The sequence below is a fragment of the Saimiri boliviensis genome, chromosome 8 (assembly GCF_048565385.1).
Source record: "Saimiri boliviensis isolate mSaiBol1 chromosome 8, mSaiBol1.pri, whole genome shotgun sequence".
NCBI classification, from domain to species: domain Eukaryota; kingdom Metazoa; phylum Chordata; class Mammalia; order Primates; family Cebidae; genus Saimiri; species Saimiri boliviensis.
This window is the reverse complement of record NC_133456.1, coordinates 4476048-4493993: the sequence shown is the minus strand read 5'-3', so window position 1 is coordinate 4493993 and position 17946 is coordinate 4476048. Positions and strand designations below refer to the sequence as shown.

At 37.8% G+C, this 17946-nt stretch overlaps 1 protein-coding gene across 5 annotated transcripts in view; it reads right to left on the bottom strand.

Annotated features, from left to right (window-relative positions):
* DNAH12 (dynein axonemal heavy chain 12) overlaps positions 1 to 17946 on the bottom strand; it is a 260536-nt gene that overhangs the window by 69682 nt on the left and 172908 nt on the right. For 4 of the 5 annotated variants that reach the window (XM_074403604.1, XM_074403603.1, XM_074403607.1 and 1 more), the window contains exons 44-53: positions 15663 to 15824; positions 13723 to 13917; positions 9451 to 9584; positions 8804 to 8966; positions 8041 to 8121; positions 7513 to 7689; positions 6079 to 6210; positions 3738 to 3827; positions 2339 to 2479; positions 203 to 444 (exon numbers count right to left, since the gene is read on the bottom strand). In XM_074403604.1, coding sequence (XP_074259705.1) covers positions 203 to 444; positions 2339 to 2479; positions 3738 to 3827; positions 6079 to 6210; positions 7513 to 7689; positions 8041 to 8121; positions 8804 to 8966; positions 9451 to 9584; positions 13723 to 13917; positions 15663 to 15824 — 1517 coding nt within the window. The remainder of the gene's footprint in view (positions 1 to 202; positions 445 to 2338; positions 2480 to 3737; positions 3828 to 6078; positions 6211 to 7512; positions 7690 to 8040; positions 8122 to 8803; positions 8967 to 9450; positions 9585 to 13722; positions 13918 to 15662; positions 15825 to 17946) is intronic. The other variant, XM_074403608.1, reaches the window with a different exon arrangement.

The window sequence follows — 17946 nt, the reverse complement described above, 5'->3', positions numbered from 1 at the left end:
AAGAAAAAAATTGAAAGCACTTTGCAAACACCATTCTCAACACTGATATCCTTGTTTGGAGAAGCCTGGCTAGGTGTCTTCCAGAATGTCCCACATTCTCAACCAGCCATTGTAAAATCAGTAATCACAATAAATGCCCAAAGAAGGTCATATATTCAAGGCTGACATTCTTAAATCTTGTTAAAACAAATAGAAATCTGACCTTGATTTTTCTCCACCCAGTCCTCCAATTAATTGTGAGGCTCTTTCAAGTTTCTTAGCACAGAGTTCCACCTGGTCTTCTAAAGCAGCCTTTTCCTCTGTTTTCTCAAGAAATGTCATTTGTAAATTTTCCAAATGATGTTCTACTTCTGCCAATTCTGCTCTTTTCTGATTCAAAAGCTCCATTGTCTCAGCTAAAGACTTCTGAGCTTCTGATAAGCGAGCTTTCTTAGGAGCCACTACCTTTTTGGGAACAATATATGCAGATATAATGTATACTATGTAAAATTGGCATCTATATAATTTCTCCTTTATAGATATTATGGATTAGAAATGCATAATAAATTACATAAACGTTTTGCCTTAAATCTTCTGTTTTTACATACAAAATAAAATATAAATCTAGACTAGCAAATTGTCACTATAAAAGAGATAATTTATTCTGGGCTAACAAAATGTCAAAATATGTAGCAAAAATGTCACAAGATGTCTCAAAATAATGAGTAGGTGTCACTCAAGTGCTGTCAAATAACAGAGAAAAACATGTAACATGAAATAATAAGTGTTTGTTTAAATACATGGATATGTTTTGGGTTTTTTGTTTTTTTTCCTTTCCAAGCTTGTGATTTTCTTCCCAGACTGAGGCTTACATTTGCCTCACCAGGATTACAGCTGTGATGGTGGAAATATAAAGGAAGAAAACCCTGATGCTCAGTTTCACTAACCAGAACTGCATTTTCCTCAATAAATATTGAAAAGCTACACTTGACTGCAAGAAAAGAGATTTCCTCAAGTTGTTTTGTTATGCTCATCAGCCTATCAAGAATGCAGTTTAGCCATCTGGATCACTGAGCATCCTCCAAGCTCCTGGTACAAAGAATGCAGAAGATGACCAGAGACAGTCTGTGCCTGTTAGAAAGCAGACAGACCTAACCCTTCTGGTAAATTGCCATGAATGAAGCTGAAGGTAGGGAGGGATGAGAAAGAGAACAGCATATCAGACACAAAATGCCCTGCTTTCTCTCCTCTGCATTGAAATCACAAAAGAAAACGTGTTAAATAAGTAGCTAGCAAGCAGGAAACTCCCTTTTCTACTTCCGGCTTCAAAGAAGACATTGGGCGTATTTCCCTTCCATGCTTCTGTATCAACATGGGGCGGCTTGTATCAGAATAAAAATGGCAGTGTGGAGGTGTAGAGTGGGAAGGCAGGAAAAAGCCTGAGTGCCTTGTTTTCTCTGCTTTGTAAAAAGGTTCCACAAGATTCTACACATCCTGTGGAACACATGGAAATAAGCTGAGCTACCATCAGACTACTATGTGAAGGGAAAAGATGTTTAATGGAAGGACACCCTAAATAAAATTAATTTTATTTCTTTAACAGATTTATTCAGGTCTGCTCCCTTGAAACTAACAAAGTCTCTACCTTTCTATAGGTCCATGTACATACGTCATTTAGGACATTTAGGAAGACCTTCCCAATTATTACAGCTTGATCATTTATTCTATCTTCTGAGCTTGTTTTAAACACACGCTACCACGTGTTTTCATCTACCTTGTTATTCCCTGGGCAGAATCCTGCAAGCTATGAGGGCAAAGCCTTTGTTGCCCTGGTCCTTTGCTAGCCAAATTTACAAAATGCTCCTAACTATTCTCTGTCTCCCAGAAATTTGGACCCAGTGGGTATTCCATGAAAGGTTCTATTATCAATGCATGCTATTGTTTCAAGGGATCTATCCATGCCCTTCCTCTTAACTCTACTGGATGCCCTACTTCTGATCCTCTGAATCAATTTTTTAATCTGGCATTTTCCCTTTAATGTTTTAGATTTTTCTCTGCTTCTGCCTCATCGAACCTTAATTCCCCTTTGTCCAGGATCCTAAAGCTAGCAAGTCTGACTAATTCTACTCATCATTCCTGCTCCTTCATCACTACCACCCACAGCAGCCCCAAACAGGTTATGTGATGCACAAGTAACATTTTTGTCTACTAGGTATGCAATCAATATAGGATGATATGCTACCGCAGGACAAATTCTCTGTGGTCAGTTTGAGAAACTTCTTAACTAGTAAATATAGGCACAGATTTTAATTCCTGAGAATATCTTAGTAGAAAACCAATGTGCTAATCTTCAAAATACCTTTGCAACTCTGTCGTACACTTCCATTGCCATGATCCACTTACACAGACCCTCAGCTGCAGAAGAAGCTTTAGCAACCTTAGGGGGATCAAATTCAGGGTTCGTTAAGTATTCACTACGAATCTTCTGCATAACAGTCACCTATATAACAAAGATTAAAATTTAAAAATTTCAATATAGATCACATAACCATCAGATGGAAAAAATTCATATACAATAAAAACATTTATAAAAATGATGTTGGCTTTAAAAGCCAAAATAGGTATTTTGAGATAACTGAAGTATAATTGTAGCAGAAATACATCACATTTGTGAGCAAAATATGCAAATTAATTACAGATACCAGGCCAAAATGTTTCTTCCAAAAATATTAAAAGACTCCAAGTTTAGGCCGGGTACCGTGGCTCATGCCTGTAATCCCAGCATTTTGGGAGGCCAATGCTGGTGGATCATTTGAGACCAAGAAGTTCGAGACCAGCCTGGTCAACATGGTGAAACTCCATCTCTACTAAAAATATAAAAATTAGCTGGGCATAGTGACAGATGCCTGTACTCCCAGCTACTCAAGAGGCTGAGGCAGGAGAATCACTTGAATTCGAGAGATGGACACTGCACTCCAGCCTGGGCAACAGAGCGAGACTTCATCTAAAAAACAAAACAAAAACAAAAAGGCTAGGTACAGTGGCTTATGCCTGGAATCCCAGCACTCTGGGAGGCTGAAGTGGGCAGATCATGAGGTCAGGAGATCCAGACCATCATGGCCACCATGGTGAAACCCTGTCTCTATTAAAATACAAAAAATTAGCCAGAGGTAGTGGCAGACTCCTGTAGATCCAGCTACTCAGGAGGCTGAGGCAGGGAAACTGCTTGAACCCGGGAGAGGAAGGCTGTGGTGAGCAGAGATCATGCCACTGCACTCCAGCCTGGCAACAGGGCAAGACTCCATCTCTCTCTCTCTCTCTCTCTCTCTCTCTCTCTCTATATATATATATATATATATATATATATATGTGATGAAAGAACAAATGGAAACAGGAAAAGAATTAAACATTAACAAATAACAATTTGGATAGAAAAGAATGTGCTTTACTTTTTAAATCTTACATAAATTTATCAGATTTTAAGAAATAAACTATTATAAGAAGATACTTAGAGAACTCTTTCAAGTCAATAATACACTAAAAGAGTAACTTATTAAATAATTTTTTAATTATCTGAAAGAGGAATGGTTTTAAACATTACAGGAATTCATAGTATCATTAATAAATGTAGTATATCTTTATTATCTTAATCCTAAAATGAACTATTTCTATATGTGTTGTAAACTACTGCATAATATTAAAGCTCTTATATATCTTAGCCAAGTCACATTTATAGAAAAAAACCCAATGCAACTCACTGGAATGTTGTCCTTGTCATATTCTTTCAAATCTCTTAAAAAATTCATATCTCCCAGCAGTTTTTTGCTTGGTGCCCAGTAATCGAATATCTACAAATAAAATTTATGGAAATTTGTTAAATTTGCAATTAAAGATGCTAGATGTAAAATTTTCCTTCTTGAAGTTTAAGAGACATTACCTAGATAAACTAATCATATACTTTTTTTTTTTTTTTGAGATGGAGTCTTGCTCTGTCACCCAGGCTGGGTGCAGTGGCACAGTCTCAGCTCTGTCTCCTGAGTTCAAGTGATTCTCCTACTTCAGCCTGCCAAGGAGCTGGGACTACAGGCATCTGCCACCACACCCGGCTAATTATTGTAGTTTTAGTAGAGATGGGGTTTCACCATGTTGGCCAGGCTGGTCTCCAACTCCTGACCTCAAGTGATCTACCTGCCTCAGCCTCCCAAAGTGCTGGGATTACAGGTGTGAGCCACCATGCCTAGCTGAATCATATTTCAAAATATCAATTTACATCTTCTTGGAAATTAAGACTACTTTCCCCAAGAATATGTTAAACATAAAATATTTTTAAATAGTGTAAATGCATTTATAGATAGAATTTGTTTTAAAAAAGTAAACACTGAGAGGAAAAATGTGATTATTTCTTTTGAAAACTTAAGCAACTTGCATAAACACCATCACAATTTCATATAAGTAAATTTTTATTACTTCAAAATTTAATTTCCTCTATTCTTTGATTCTTTCAAGTAAAAAAGTAGCAAACTTTTCCTTAAAGACAAACTCCTGCCGGGCGCGGTGGCTCAAGCCTGTAATCCCAGCACTTTGGGAGGCCAAGGCGGGTGGATCACGAGGTCAAGAGATCGAGACCATCCCGTTCAACATGGTGAAACCCTGTCTCTACTCAAAATATAAAAAATTAGCTGGGCATGGTGGCACATGCTTGTAATCCCAGCTACTTGGGAGGCTGAGGCAGGAGAATTACCTGAACCCAGGAGGCGGAGGTTGCGGTGAGCTGAGATCGCGCCATTGCACTCCAGCCTGGGTAACAAGAGCAAAACTCCGTCTCAAAAAAAAAAAAAGACAAACTCCTCACTTACCTAGGCTCTCCAAGTGAAATTAAAGAAGAAATCAGAAGGCCAAAGATTACGCATTGCTCTGCCAACCACAGAGTAAAAGCGCATGCTACTTATGCTGGCAAAAGAGTTTAAATATCCAGACAAAAGTTTTTTCTACTTCCAGAAGCCTGATAAGGAGGGAGGGAGGGAGGGAGGGAGGGAAGGAGGCAGGGAGGGGGGGAAAGTGTGTGAGAGTGAATGTGTGTGTGTGTGTGTGTGTGTGTGTGTGTGTGTGTGTGTGTGTTGTAAATTAGAATAACTTAATAAGAGACTATTTTATTATCTCAAAGCCCCCCCCCACACACACACAAAAATTCCAATTCTTTAATTCAGGAATTTAAACCCAGGTATTACAAAAACCTGAAAAGCAAATAAGTCTGTAAATTCAGTTTAGAATGGATACTATGCCTTCCTTAAGGGATCTATCATTGAATAATAATAGTAATAATAACAGCTAACATTTATTGTGCACTGTTTGTGAGGCTTTATACCTAAGAACTTCATATATATTAACTAATCTAATCCCCACATTAGTTTAATGAGGTAGATATTTTTGAGTATCCTCTTTTTAATGTAATCCCACACAGGTTAAATTCCTTGACCGAGGTCATACTGCTGGTGGGGTCGTGATTTCTGAATACAGACATTCTAACTCCAGAGCACATGCTTTTAGCAACTTCACTATATTGCTTAGCCCACAGATTTTTTGGAATACCCAGAAAGAATCTTAGTTGGAAAAGTACAGGTACCTTGGTGTTCATTTAGTTCCAAGCCCGTGGTAGTGAATTGTGCATAGACAGAAAAGGAGATGGAAGCAACTAGAACCACATTTTTTTTTTTTTTAAGCTGGAGTCTCACTCTGTCACCTAGGCTGGAGTGCAGTGGCGCAATCTTGGCTCACTGCAACCTCCGCCTCCTAGGTTCAAGCGATTCTCTTGCCTCTCCTCAGTCTCCTGAATAGCTGGGATGACAGGTGCCAACCACTGTGCCTGGCTAATTTTTGTATTTTTAGTAGAGATAGGGTTCCACCATGTTGGCCAGACTGGTCTGGAACCACGTTTTTTGGACACTACATCGTCTTAGTTTTACCCTAGAATACACATAGACAATATCTGGAAAACAGTGTTTCTTTCCTAATTTGGGTACTGTTGATATTTGATAACAGTTGCTGCTGACAAGTTCTGTGCATTCATGAATATAACTCAAATCTGTGTCAAGTTATTACCTTGCCTCCAGTCCCTGAAGGATCTGAAATTTTTTCTGGTTTTATATCTTTCATGACACAAACAGCAGCCATTACTAGTTTAACACCAGATGGAGGATTCTTCATTGATTTCACAATTGTAATGTCGGCTGGCTAAAAACAAACAAACAAAAAACAAACAGGACATCCTCAGAATAGTTTACTTTTAAATAATGTAAAATTTTAAAGTAATGTTGGGGAATAATAAAAGCACCCTTTTCTATTCAAAATCTAAAGATTTTTTTTGGCTTTATGTGGTTATGAAAGAATTAGCAAAAGAGAATTCAGCACAGATTAAGATTAATCGTTCTCAAATGTTGGGAGGGGTCGGTCAAAGATGCTTATGAGAATATAATGGCAGCTATAAACCCAACAGAAAATATAATTGTTTACATATACAATCACACACCACATGCATACGTAGAACCCAGGTTAAGAATCCTAATTTAGACAAAGACTTAATTCTATATTTGCTTATATGTATTAGTTGTATTGAAGAAGATGAAAGAAGAGGTAGGTCCCAATTCCAACTCTATTTTCTAAAAAGGTATATATTGTTATGACAGAAAGAAAGATTCACTTATCCATTCCAATATATTTCTGACATTTCTTGTAGTGATGTAAATGCTGGAAAGCTAACAACTATGTATCTTAGGTTTTCATGTTACTAGAGTTCTGGGTGAGAATTAGGTTCCAGATCACTTCAGTGATACTAGAATTCAGACAATAAATGGGGAGCGTGGTAGGGTGTGAGACATCCATTGTGACAGTATTTAGATTATAGTGGAAGTTACGCGCCCCCATAGGAAGGCCCTGCAGGCTTCCTACTCAGAGGGATAGCTGCTCTGGTAGACCATTTCTGCATTGTGGCTTTTTGAGTTATTCCCGGAAGCTCAGCCTAGGATCTGATTCTTTTACCTCTTCCAACAGTTCTGTAATCCATTTATAAAATTCCCTGAAGAATCCTTGTCTGCTTATGCTAACTACAGTCAACTCTCTTCTCTGCAACTGAACTCTAACTCAGGTAATATAGCATTTGATACCAGGAAGGGTACAAGCAACAGACTCTCAATGAAAGGAGAACCTAATATTAATGATCTAATTGGTGAGAGTTTGAAGGCATCAAGAATCCTGTATCAGGGGAGGGAGCGCTGAAAGTTCATGGAACATAGACGTCATTTAAATTAATGCTCACGGTCACCTAGAATAGAGTGCCTCTTGAAACAAGGCTTTGTCCAATTAAGTAGCTGCTGTAATAAATCTCTAAGGAGAGAATGCAGAAAGATCACAGGATAATAAATGACTCTTCAATGTGCCAGAAATTAGCCAACCATGGTAGCATGTGACTGTAGTTCTAGCTACTCAGGAAGCTGAGTGGGGTTGATGAAATACAAAGTAGCTAATTAAAATACTCACCTTAAGTGTATCCAGCGCAGACAGAGCTGCTTCCAAGGCTGGAATCGCCTCAGCTAGGTCACTTTCACACTCATTTTTCAGAGCTTGGGCTTCTTCAGCTTTCCCACTGGCTATCTCTTCATCCAGTTTCACAAATTGTCTTTTTGCTTCCACTTGCACAGACTCTATCTCAATAATCTAAAGAAGTGAAAGATAAAGAGAAATAAAAATGCATCTCAAACACCCTATTGTTTTCTCAATTCCAGACTAAAGAATATTTGAAAATTAGGGAGTCTAACATCATTGTGAACGATAGAAGGATCTATAATAAAATGAGGAGACATACAAATACATGCCAACTACTTTAGCAATGGTCTTCACAAATTCCTTTAAAAAAGGCAGAACCCACATTTGGACCAGTAAGACAGCCAGTCCATAGAAAAGAGTAAAGTCTCTGAAGTCTAGTGGCAAAAATTAACCCTTATTTTCAAGGCCAATTTTACATATTTCAATCGTCCTTTGACATCAAAAACATTCAGGATACTCTACCTGCATCATATTTGCATTTTCAATTTTAGCTTCCTCCAATTTGGGCTGTAATTCAACAAGCTCCATTTGCATTTCACCAACCTAAAGAGACGGTTTATAATATGATTAAGTTTCCACTGCTATAATTGCTATTGAAACCAAATGCAAAAAATAGAAATTTAAATGTATCCATAAAAGTATTGGAGCAAAAAAATCTTAACTTTTTCTTCTAGTTCTTTGCATAATAAACAAAACTATGAAAGCGTGGCCAGTTTTCTTCACAGAAGACTTCAGTAGAATGCAGTTGCCATGAAAGAAATGTAGACTGAAAACGAGCAGCATCTCAGATTATTCCTGTTATACTTTGTGCATGACATATGATAAAAGATCAACCAACCTCCATTACTTATATTGAACTAATAAGTATTGCTAGCACTTGACTCATTCAAACAACCACAAATCTCATATTTAACCAGTTTTACGATAAAAAGTGACGTAGAGTTATATTCTCTTAAATGGTAAATAATTTAAGATAAAACATGAGATTGAGTCTGTGTGGTCCGGCCAACTTATTGAACTTCCGTAAAACTTACTGTACTCATTTGTAAAATGAGGATCATTAAAAGTGTCTACCTTACAGAGTTGTTATGAAGAATAACTGAAGGAATAGATGTGAAATGCATAACAAAGAGCCTGGCATATCACATATTCTCAATGAATTATAGCTTGTATGATTATTTCTTACACGTATATATTACCATCTTGAGCAGCTCATCACATTTACCTGAGACTCAGCAAAAGCTAATTTGTCAAGCCCATTCACGTATCGTTGTTTTGCTTCCATGACAGCTTGTCGCTTCTTTGTCAAAAGCTGTCGGAAGGAGCCAATGAGTTCAAGATAAGAAGTAGCAGTAACATAGTTATGTCGTCCTAACTCATGCAAGAACCTAAAAGAGAGGCAGATAACATAGTTCACTGTAAGTTATGGATTTCACCAAAAAGGTAAATTCAACATACCATTAACAGACATTTAAGAATAAAGATTAAATTTTATACAGAAGATACTGAGTACTTGAACACTGTAAGACTCTAGAATCCTATATATTACCACATTCTAATTTCTTGTCTGTAAAATATCAACTGGTGGTGACATATTTAAAAGGCACAAATCGAGTGAGAGCCTATCTTTAAAAAAAATACAAATCAACAAATATGTCTACAAAAGATGAACTGCAGCAAGAAAGAATCTGGCTATTTCACGTTTCATAAGCCGGGAGGATCCCACTTGGTAAGAGACCCGAGACATCATGTAAACCAGGTAAGTACAGTAGGAAAGGGAACTGCAAATAAGATAGCAAATACACATGAACTAATTTGGAAATGGGCTTCACAAATCCCTTCATTGCCATTTTAAAATTTACTAATATTAACCTTTCTGAAAGGTCCATAATGGAGGTGTGAAAGTGTTTACAGATTGGAACTATCTCTTGTCGTTGAACCTCAGTAAGCTCCAGGGTTTCTAAGAATTTCACAGCTACACGTTCAAGAGCATCTTCAGGCCATGGCTAAAAATAAGGAAAAGAAAAACTCTTGAAATTTAAGATGAATAGTAGTCCCACTCCAACTCCATAAGTTAATGCATAATAAGTTACATGACTTCCTATGGGAGAATAATTTCATGTAAAGAAAATTAAAACTTTAAGGAAAGCAGAATTAGGCGGACTAAGGTCTCTGAAAGACCTAATATTCTTATACATTAAAAAAATCGGATAATATAAAGGATCAATGAAATTTTATTTATCAAAGATACATTACACTGCCTTCCCAACCTCTTCCACTTGTATGTCTAGCAGACAACCCACACTTATCATGCCAGTTGCCCACCCAATATCTACTAGCCCCTTCTTCTTTAGGACTCCAATTTTATTCTAGATAGCAGCATACCCAGCTAAAAGATGAGATCTCCTAGACTCCCTTGGAATTCAGAATGGCCAATGACACGTAAGCCGTTGTTGGGTGAGGACCTCAGGGAAGACTTTCTAGAGAGTTACACAGAGCTTAGATGTTCTTTTTGTGGCCCACTTTTGTTCTTCTACCTGTTGTTTGGAACACAGTTGCGAATAATGGCACTCCAGCAGCCACCTTTGGCCCTAAGTTACTTTGAGAATGGAAATCGCATGCTAAGGATAGCAAAGCAGAAATAACTTGGGATTCTCATGACTTTGTCAAGCCACAAAAGCCCCACCCTGCTTCCCTTTAGATTTTTTTTTTTTTCATATGACAGTTGAAAAACACTATGTATGGCCAGGCGCGGTGGCGCAAGCCTGTAATCCCAGCACTCTGGGAGGCTCAGGGGGGCAGATCACGAGGTCAAGAGATTGAGACTAACGTGGCCAACATGGTGAAACCCTGTCTTTACTAAAAACACAAAAATTAGCTGGGTGTGGTGGCGCATACCAGTAGCCTCAGCCATTCGGGAGGCCGAGACAGGAGAATCGCTTGAACCCGGGAGGTGGAGATTGCAGTAAGCTGAGGTAGCACCACCGCACTCCAGCCTGGTGACAGAGCAAGATTCTATCTCAAAAACAACAACAACAACTCTGTATGTTTAGTTTGGGTTTCTGTTATTGGCAGACCATCACAATTTCTGCTGTAATGTCCAAAGCTGATTTTTAAATTTTCTTCCCCACAGATTTGCTTCCTATCCAGTCCTCTCCATCTTAGTGAAATGCTTCCTTCCCTGGCTTTCCTGGAATATGCCAAGCATGCTCCTACCTCTGGGCCTTTGGATGTACTTTCCCCTCTGACTAGAACCTCTTCCCTCAGACCTCCATATGGTTCATGCTGTCACTTCCTTCATATCCAAACTCAGATACTGACTTACCAGGAAGGCCTTCCAAGAGCAGTCTTCATAAAACAGCATTCCTTCTCTCATTACTCTGTCTTTCATACTGAGTTTTCTTCACTTACCAATACCTGGAGTATCATTAATCTTTATTTGCTCACTAGAGTATTTTCCGGATTTCCTTCCATTTAGTTTCAATAAGTTGCTTGTAATTTTTTTCCATTGTAACAGACAATATATATTTTAAGACCAATTTTTTTGGTGTCTAGCCCTACACCTTAGTAAAATCCAAATGTTTTTGGTTCAAGTACTCCATTAGTCAAAAGTTTTAAGCACATACTGCCAGTGTATGGCATTTTAAAATTAATAGCGTATTATACTCATGTGATCCAATTGTACCAATATATATTTTAAATCTAAAAGGCTTTTAAAGATCAATTATTAAGATTAGTGTGTTACTAGATGGCAAGTAAGAAAAAAGAAGATTTGTGAAATTTTATAAAATGCCAGGTTAAATGTCATATAACTTATGTATCATTAAAAAACATTACAGAGACTTATCTTTGTGTTCTGGGTGCTTCATTTTTAATCATCTTGTTAATAATCATACATATTTAATACTATCTGTAGCAGTTAAAATATTTATGACTAAAAAGGCAGAAAACCAGTCTTACTGTATCTTAAAAAGAAGAGAATGCATATTTTCATAGAGTAATACCCAGAAGCAGGGTATTTCCAGGGTTGCCTCATTTAGAAGCTCAACCATATTATCAAATATTCATGTTCTTTCCATCTTTTTGTTACTTTTCTCAGTCCACTTGATTTCATCCCTGGGCTTGTCCCATTATAGTGAAATGATGACTGCTGCAGCTATGGGCATCACAAAAAAGGTCCTTTTCCTACCATGTAATACCTTGTATAGTGAAAATACTTTTTTTCCCCAAAGCTCTCTAGCAGATTTTACCTCAGGACCCACCAGCAAGGAATGGGTCATACATGGGCCCAGGTACCAAACAATCACTAGCAAGAGAAATGAGAGCATCAATATTGACTCAGGGCCAGACACAATGGCTCATGCCTGAATCTCAGCGCTTTGGGAGGCCGAGGTGGGAGACAAGCCAGGGCAACATAGAGAAACCCTGTCTCTATAAAAAATAAAATCAAAAATGAGCTGGGCGTGGTGGCATATACCTATAGTCCCAGCTACTCTGAAGGCTGAGGTAGGAGGATTGCTTGAGCCCTGGAGGTGGAGGTTACAATGAGCCATGATTGCACCAGTGCACTCCAGCCTGAGCGACAGAGATCCTGTCTCAATAAATGAATAAATAAATAAAGGGGGGGTGGGGGGAAGAGAGACAGATTGATAGAGAGAGACTGAGATCAACCATGATTCAATCCCTCTAATACATAGCTACATGGAGGGTGATTTCCCAAACAAAACCAGAATGCAATTGATAATAAATAGGCAAAAAAGAATAAAACAAATTAGTACCAGAAATTAATTTTTAAAAAATATTATCCAGGGTCGATGGATAGTTTACATACTATTGGGCATGAAACAATTAAATAGAAGGTACCATGAGCTACAGTTCTGAAAAGTGTGAATACCAAATGGTTTTACACAGGCAGTGACAGTCTGCCTTAGGTGAGGCAGTGGCCTTCATCATTTGCTTTCAGCATGACTGAAATTGCTCCCCAATTGGTTTTCCTGTCTCTCGTTTTGCCCTACTCCAATTCACCCACCACACAGCTTCCAGCTGTTTTGTTTTTTCCTAAATGCAGCTTATTTAAAAATATGTTAATGCTACTATAATGTCTCTGGTATAAAACCAAATTCCTAGGAATACCTTGCCAATCCCAATACCTTGCAAGGTTTTCCTAGGAATTTGGTTTTATACCAGAGACATCAACTGCTGCTGCCCTTAATGCCAGTCGGCTATACCAAACCATTTCCAGTGGGGTAGACGAGCCATTCTTTCCCCACCCTTCTCCTTTTCCACGTACTATCCACTAATAACGGTTCATTTTATGTGTCAACTTGACTGGGCCATGAGGTTCCCAGATATTTGGTCAAACATGATTCTGTGTGTTTCTGTGAGGGTGTTTTTACGTGAGTTCAACATTTAAATAATAAACTAGGTAAAGCAGACTGCCCACCCTAATGTCAGTGAGCTGCATCCAATTGGCCTGTCCAACTTGGTTTAATCCAACGCAACAAAAATGCTGACCCTTCCCCAAATTCCGACTGCATGACTGCCTTCGAGCTGGGACATTTTGTTTTTTCCCCTCACTTCAGACTTGGACTGAATTGGCTCTTCCTGGCTCCTGAGCCTGCTGGCCTTCAGACTAGAACTACACCGCTGGCTTTCCTGAGTTTTCACCTGCCAACTGCAGATCCTGGGACTTTTTAGGCTTCATAATCATATGAGCCAATTCCTCCTAATAAATTTCTTTACATATAAATTTCCTATTGATCCCTAATACACTCTCCCTCTATGTAACTAATTCATCTTAGTGATTCAGCAATTCACTGTCTTCATAGGTATACCCTTTGCACACCAACATTGTGGCTCTCTTATATGATCATGATTGCTGACTGCTTTTTCTGTCTTCCAGTCTACAGTGTAAGCTCCTTGTGAGGATCATGCAGTCTTCACAGTCTCTGGTCCCAAACATATGCCTGTCATTACAGTAAGTGATCAAGAAACACTTGCTGAATGTATACTAATAAAGTTTTTCAACTATTTCAGTAAAATACCTTTTTTAAAATAAATGACTTATTCACAAAGAATAAATTATTTCAGCAAAATTCCAAAGGAGTTAGTTGCCTCCCCCTCCAAACAAGAAAAATTACAAACCTGAAACCAATCAATGGTACAGCAGTTGATGAGGGATGGAAACTGTCTCAACCGATTTCGAAAGGCATCTCCAATGGGGCTAAAGGCCACTACGACATGAAGATTATCTTTGCAGCAATTTACAAAGAAAGCAAACAGGGCTAAAGGACTGAGTTCATCATGTTTATTGCCAGCTTGAGCTACTGGGCGAACACCCTAGGGAATATCAGAAAATAAAAACCTTGTACATAAAAATAGATAAGCTGGTAATGAGATTAGTGGATATTAGAATATGAAGAAGTTTTATTGCTCCCTATAAATATCTGTAAAATTTTGGTTTTCTATCAATAGAACGGCTTTGACATAGTTTGTAGTTAGAAAACCTCTTCCAACTCCAAAATTCTGTAATTTAAAAACAAGTATCTGCCAAGAATTTACCTTATAAAGAAAATCATAAAAGTTTGCCAAGATGTGTATATATAGAACTATAAATTAACACTGTTTTTAAGAGAAAAAAATGTATACACCTGAAGTATCAATCAGTAAGGAACTGGTTATAAATGTAAAACATCCACATATTAGCATTTTATGCAACTGTTAAAAATAATAAAGTGGTATCTCACGCCTGGAATCCCAGCTACTTGGGAGGCTGAGGTAAGAGAATCACTTGAGCCCAGGAGTTCGAAGTTGCAGTGAGCTATGATTGCATCACTGCACTCCAGCCTGGATGACAGAGCAGTGAGACTTCAAACAAACAAAACAAAAATTAAAAAACCACAAAAACAAAACACATACACAGTGTATTTTGTGCTATAGGAAGATAACTAAAAAAAAGTTTTGCAACAGTATGTAGAATATGATCCTGTTTAAAAAATATAGAGGTATATAAAACGGCAAATATGAAACAGAAATAGTGAAGCAATGGAAAAGTTTAATAGCAAAGTGATGGGAAGAAAAGAAAGATAAGAGCTAAAGCAGCAGGAAAGTCTAGCAAAGTTTAGGAAACTCCATTTCCCAAAGGTGACTGTTCCTTGGATGGGCATATGGAGGATGTATTTCCCACATAAATCAGAAGACTACTACTACTAATTCGCAGCCTTGGTTACATCTCTGACATATCCCAGATAAAAGCAAAGAACATGAGTTTGTTCCTCCCCCTGCTTTTCTCCTTCCACACTCCAGACCATGAACTGGTAATGCACCATTTACTGAGAGCTGTCTAAGTGCCTAATACTATGTAAGTGCTTTATTTTGTGTGATTCTCAGACTTCACAACAACCCCATGTAGGAAGAACTCTTATCTGTGCTGCCATTTCATGGAAGAGAAAGCAGAGTATTTGAAAGTGTAAGTCCCTTTCACTCCAGGTGTTATGGCTGCAGGTTGAGAATTAAATATCCAGGTATGAGTGATATATTTTGTGGGTAAAAGTGGTTATGGTAATGAGAAAGCATGACATTATCTTCATCTTACAAATGAGGGTTAAAATGTGTGACAGTAGTGGACATTTCACAATGGTATTTTTTGTCAAACCACAAACAAGACTTTCAGATATATCAGAACCATAAGATAGTTTTATTAAAACTTTTGAAAAAATGTACTAACCAGTGGTAAACCATAAAGACTAATAAAGTAGCATAAAAGCATGTTTTCTTACCTCAATGTAACCTTAAAAAATGATTGAAAAATTTCTAATCACTCATAAAACATGCTAAATAACATTAAACAGATGAAACAAACTGCCATTATTATGAAGATAGGAATTATAAAATAAAATTATGCCTTATAACTATGGTAGAAGCAATTTAAAATTCACCAAATGATGATGTATTAAACTAATATACTTTAAATTTTTAATTGCCAAAATCATATGTACAAACCATATTTATCCTCAAGAGCAGATAGGAGGTTTCAAGAAATAAAGTTTCTGTACTGGGAGCAGCACTTCCCCAAAAGCACTTACCTCCATCACTTCTTGTTTCTCATCTGCTGCAAAAATGTTAGGCACTTCTCCTGTATTGAGCACACTGTCAATATCCTCTAGAAAAGCTTCCTCTTTAATCTGAGTGTCTGTGATGAGAAAGACGGTCTTCTGGCCCTTCATGCCCACATTCCTTAACAGACCCTTAAAATAAAAACATACTTATAAACAGAATACGGTAGACATCTGTTGGTTTTGATTTCCTTCACCTTCCCTTTCTTTTGATAACACCACTTTGTTTTTAGGGTGGCACCTCTCCCCACTTCTAGTATGGCTGTCAATCAGGGCCTCCATTGCTTCCATTCCCCTAAGTGGGAGATCCAGACTGGTCAGGGTTTCCCCAAACCCCTAGACATAATCACTGATTCAGAGGAAGGCATATGATTTAAGCAGGGCCCAGTCACAGTCTTACTTCAGGGACTGAGATGGACTTGAAACAGAAAGAGTCCTGGCTGTTCTGAGATGGAATATACAAAGACCAGTAACCTGAATTACTTGGAGCTAACTGCCTCGTGGAATAAGCCTGCTGGAGAAAGAAGCCAAAAGGAGCAGAACTGTGTCAGGAGATAGAAAGAGTAATTACTAAGGACATAATTTGAGATCCTAAATTCAGCTATGTCAAAAGCCTATCTACCTCTAGACACTTCAGTGTAGACAGGCTAGGGTTTTTTGTGGAGGGGTTAACTGCAACACAAATTCCTAATATAAGATATGGGCTCAGTAATGTGCTGGAGTTGACTTGTATAGGCTTGTTAGAACTGACTTAAAATTTCAGGGACTTGTCAGAAGTTTGTAAAACATAGCCAGGATTTAAAATTAGAATTATATAAACTTACAATTATATTAAAATACAGTTATATTTAAAAGGGAGGTATATGCTTAAATTTCATCATGTCCTACTTTACTATGTTATTAGTATCTATGCTCTGGAAAGTTTTTCAATCTATTTTATCAATACAGTCAAATCCCATGTAATCGTGTTCTACATATATCTCTTTTCAATTCTGTTCTCAGTGACATCATGTTGGGAGCTTCAAATTAGCCATGGTAGAAGTTTTTACATCATAGAAATTGGAAAATCTACGGTTAGAGGCTCCCTCTCACCCCCAGTCCTGGAAATCTGGTTTTTAAACATTTGTCAGCATACAGACTGGCTATCGTTCACAGTGAAAATAGCATTACAACTTCTGTAAGTTATTTTTAAAAACAGCCTTCTCAATTGTAAAACCATATATTTTAAATCATTAAATACTAATATTTTCACTCCCTAAAATAAATGGTAGATTTTTATATTGTACACAACTATGTCCTTTTTCCATTAAAGCCATCCTCCAATATCAAGACTGTTTTATTCTCAGAAATAATTTTCTGTCATCAAAACTAGGGAGTTTAGTTTTTAAAGCACTATCATATCAAAACATGTCAGGCCTGTAATTATTAATATTATATCAAAACAAATATGAGGTTGGATGCAGTGGCTCACCACTGTAATCTGACCACTTTGGAAGGCTGAGGCAGGAGGATTACTTGAGCCCAGGAGATTGAGAGCAGCCTGAGCAACATAGTGAGATCCCATCTCTAAAAAAAAAAAAAAAAAAAAAAATTAGCCAGGCATGGTGGTACATGCCTGTAGTCCCACAGGCAGCTACTAGGGAGGCTGAGGTGGGAGGACTGCTTAAGCCTGGGAGGTTGAGGCTGCAGTGAGCTATGATGATCACTCCACTGTACTCCAACTAGGGTGACAAAGTGAGACACCTCTCCAAAAAAAAATTTTTTTTAATTTTAATTTAAAATAAACTTTAAAATACGATATAAACAAACACATTTAACATTGTCATAAGTCTTATTTTAATTATTATTTTTTTTTGAGACAGAGTCTTGCTCTGTCACCAGGCTGGAGTGCAGTGGCATGATCTCAGCTCACTGCAACCTCTGCCTCCTGGGTTCTAGTGATTCTCCTGCCTCAGCCTTCCAAGTAGCTGGGATTACAGGTGCATTCCACTACAAGCTATTCTTCTGCCTCAGCCTCTGGAGTAGCTGGGATTACAAGTGCATTCCACCATGCTCAGCTAATTTTTGTATTTTTAGTAGAGACAGGGTTTTGCCATGTTGGCCAGGCTGGTCTTGGACTCCTGAACCTCAGGTGATCCACTTGCCTCAGCCTTCCCAAAATTCTGTTATTACAGGCATGAGCCACATGGCCACATCATTGTATTTGTTACATTGTAACATACAACGTATAAAACTGTTTCCAAGTAGGAAAACA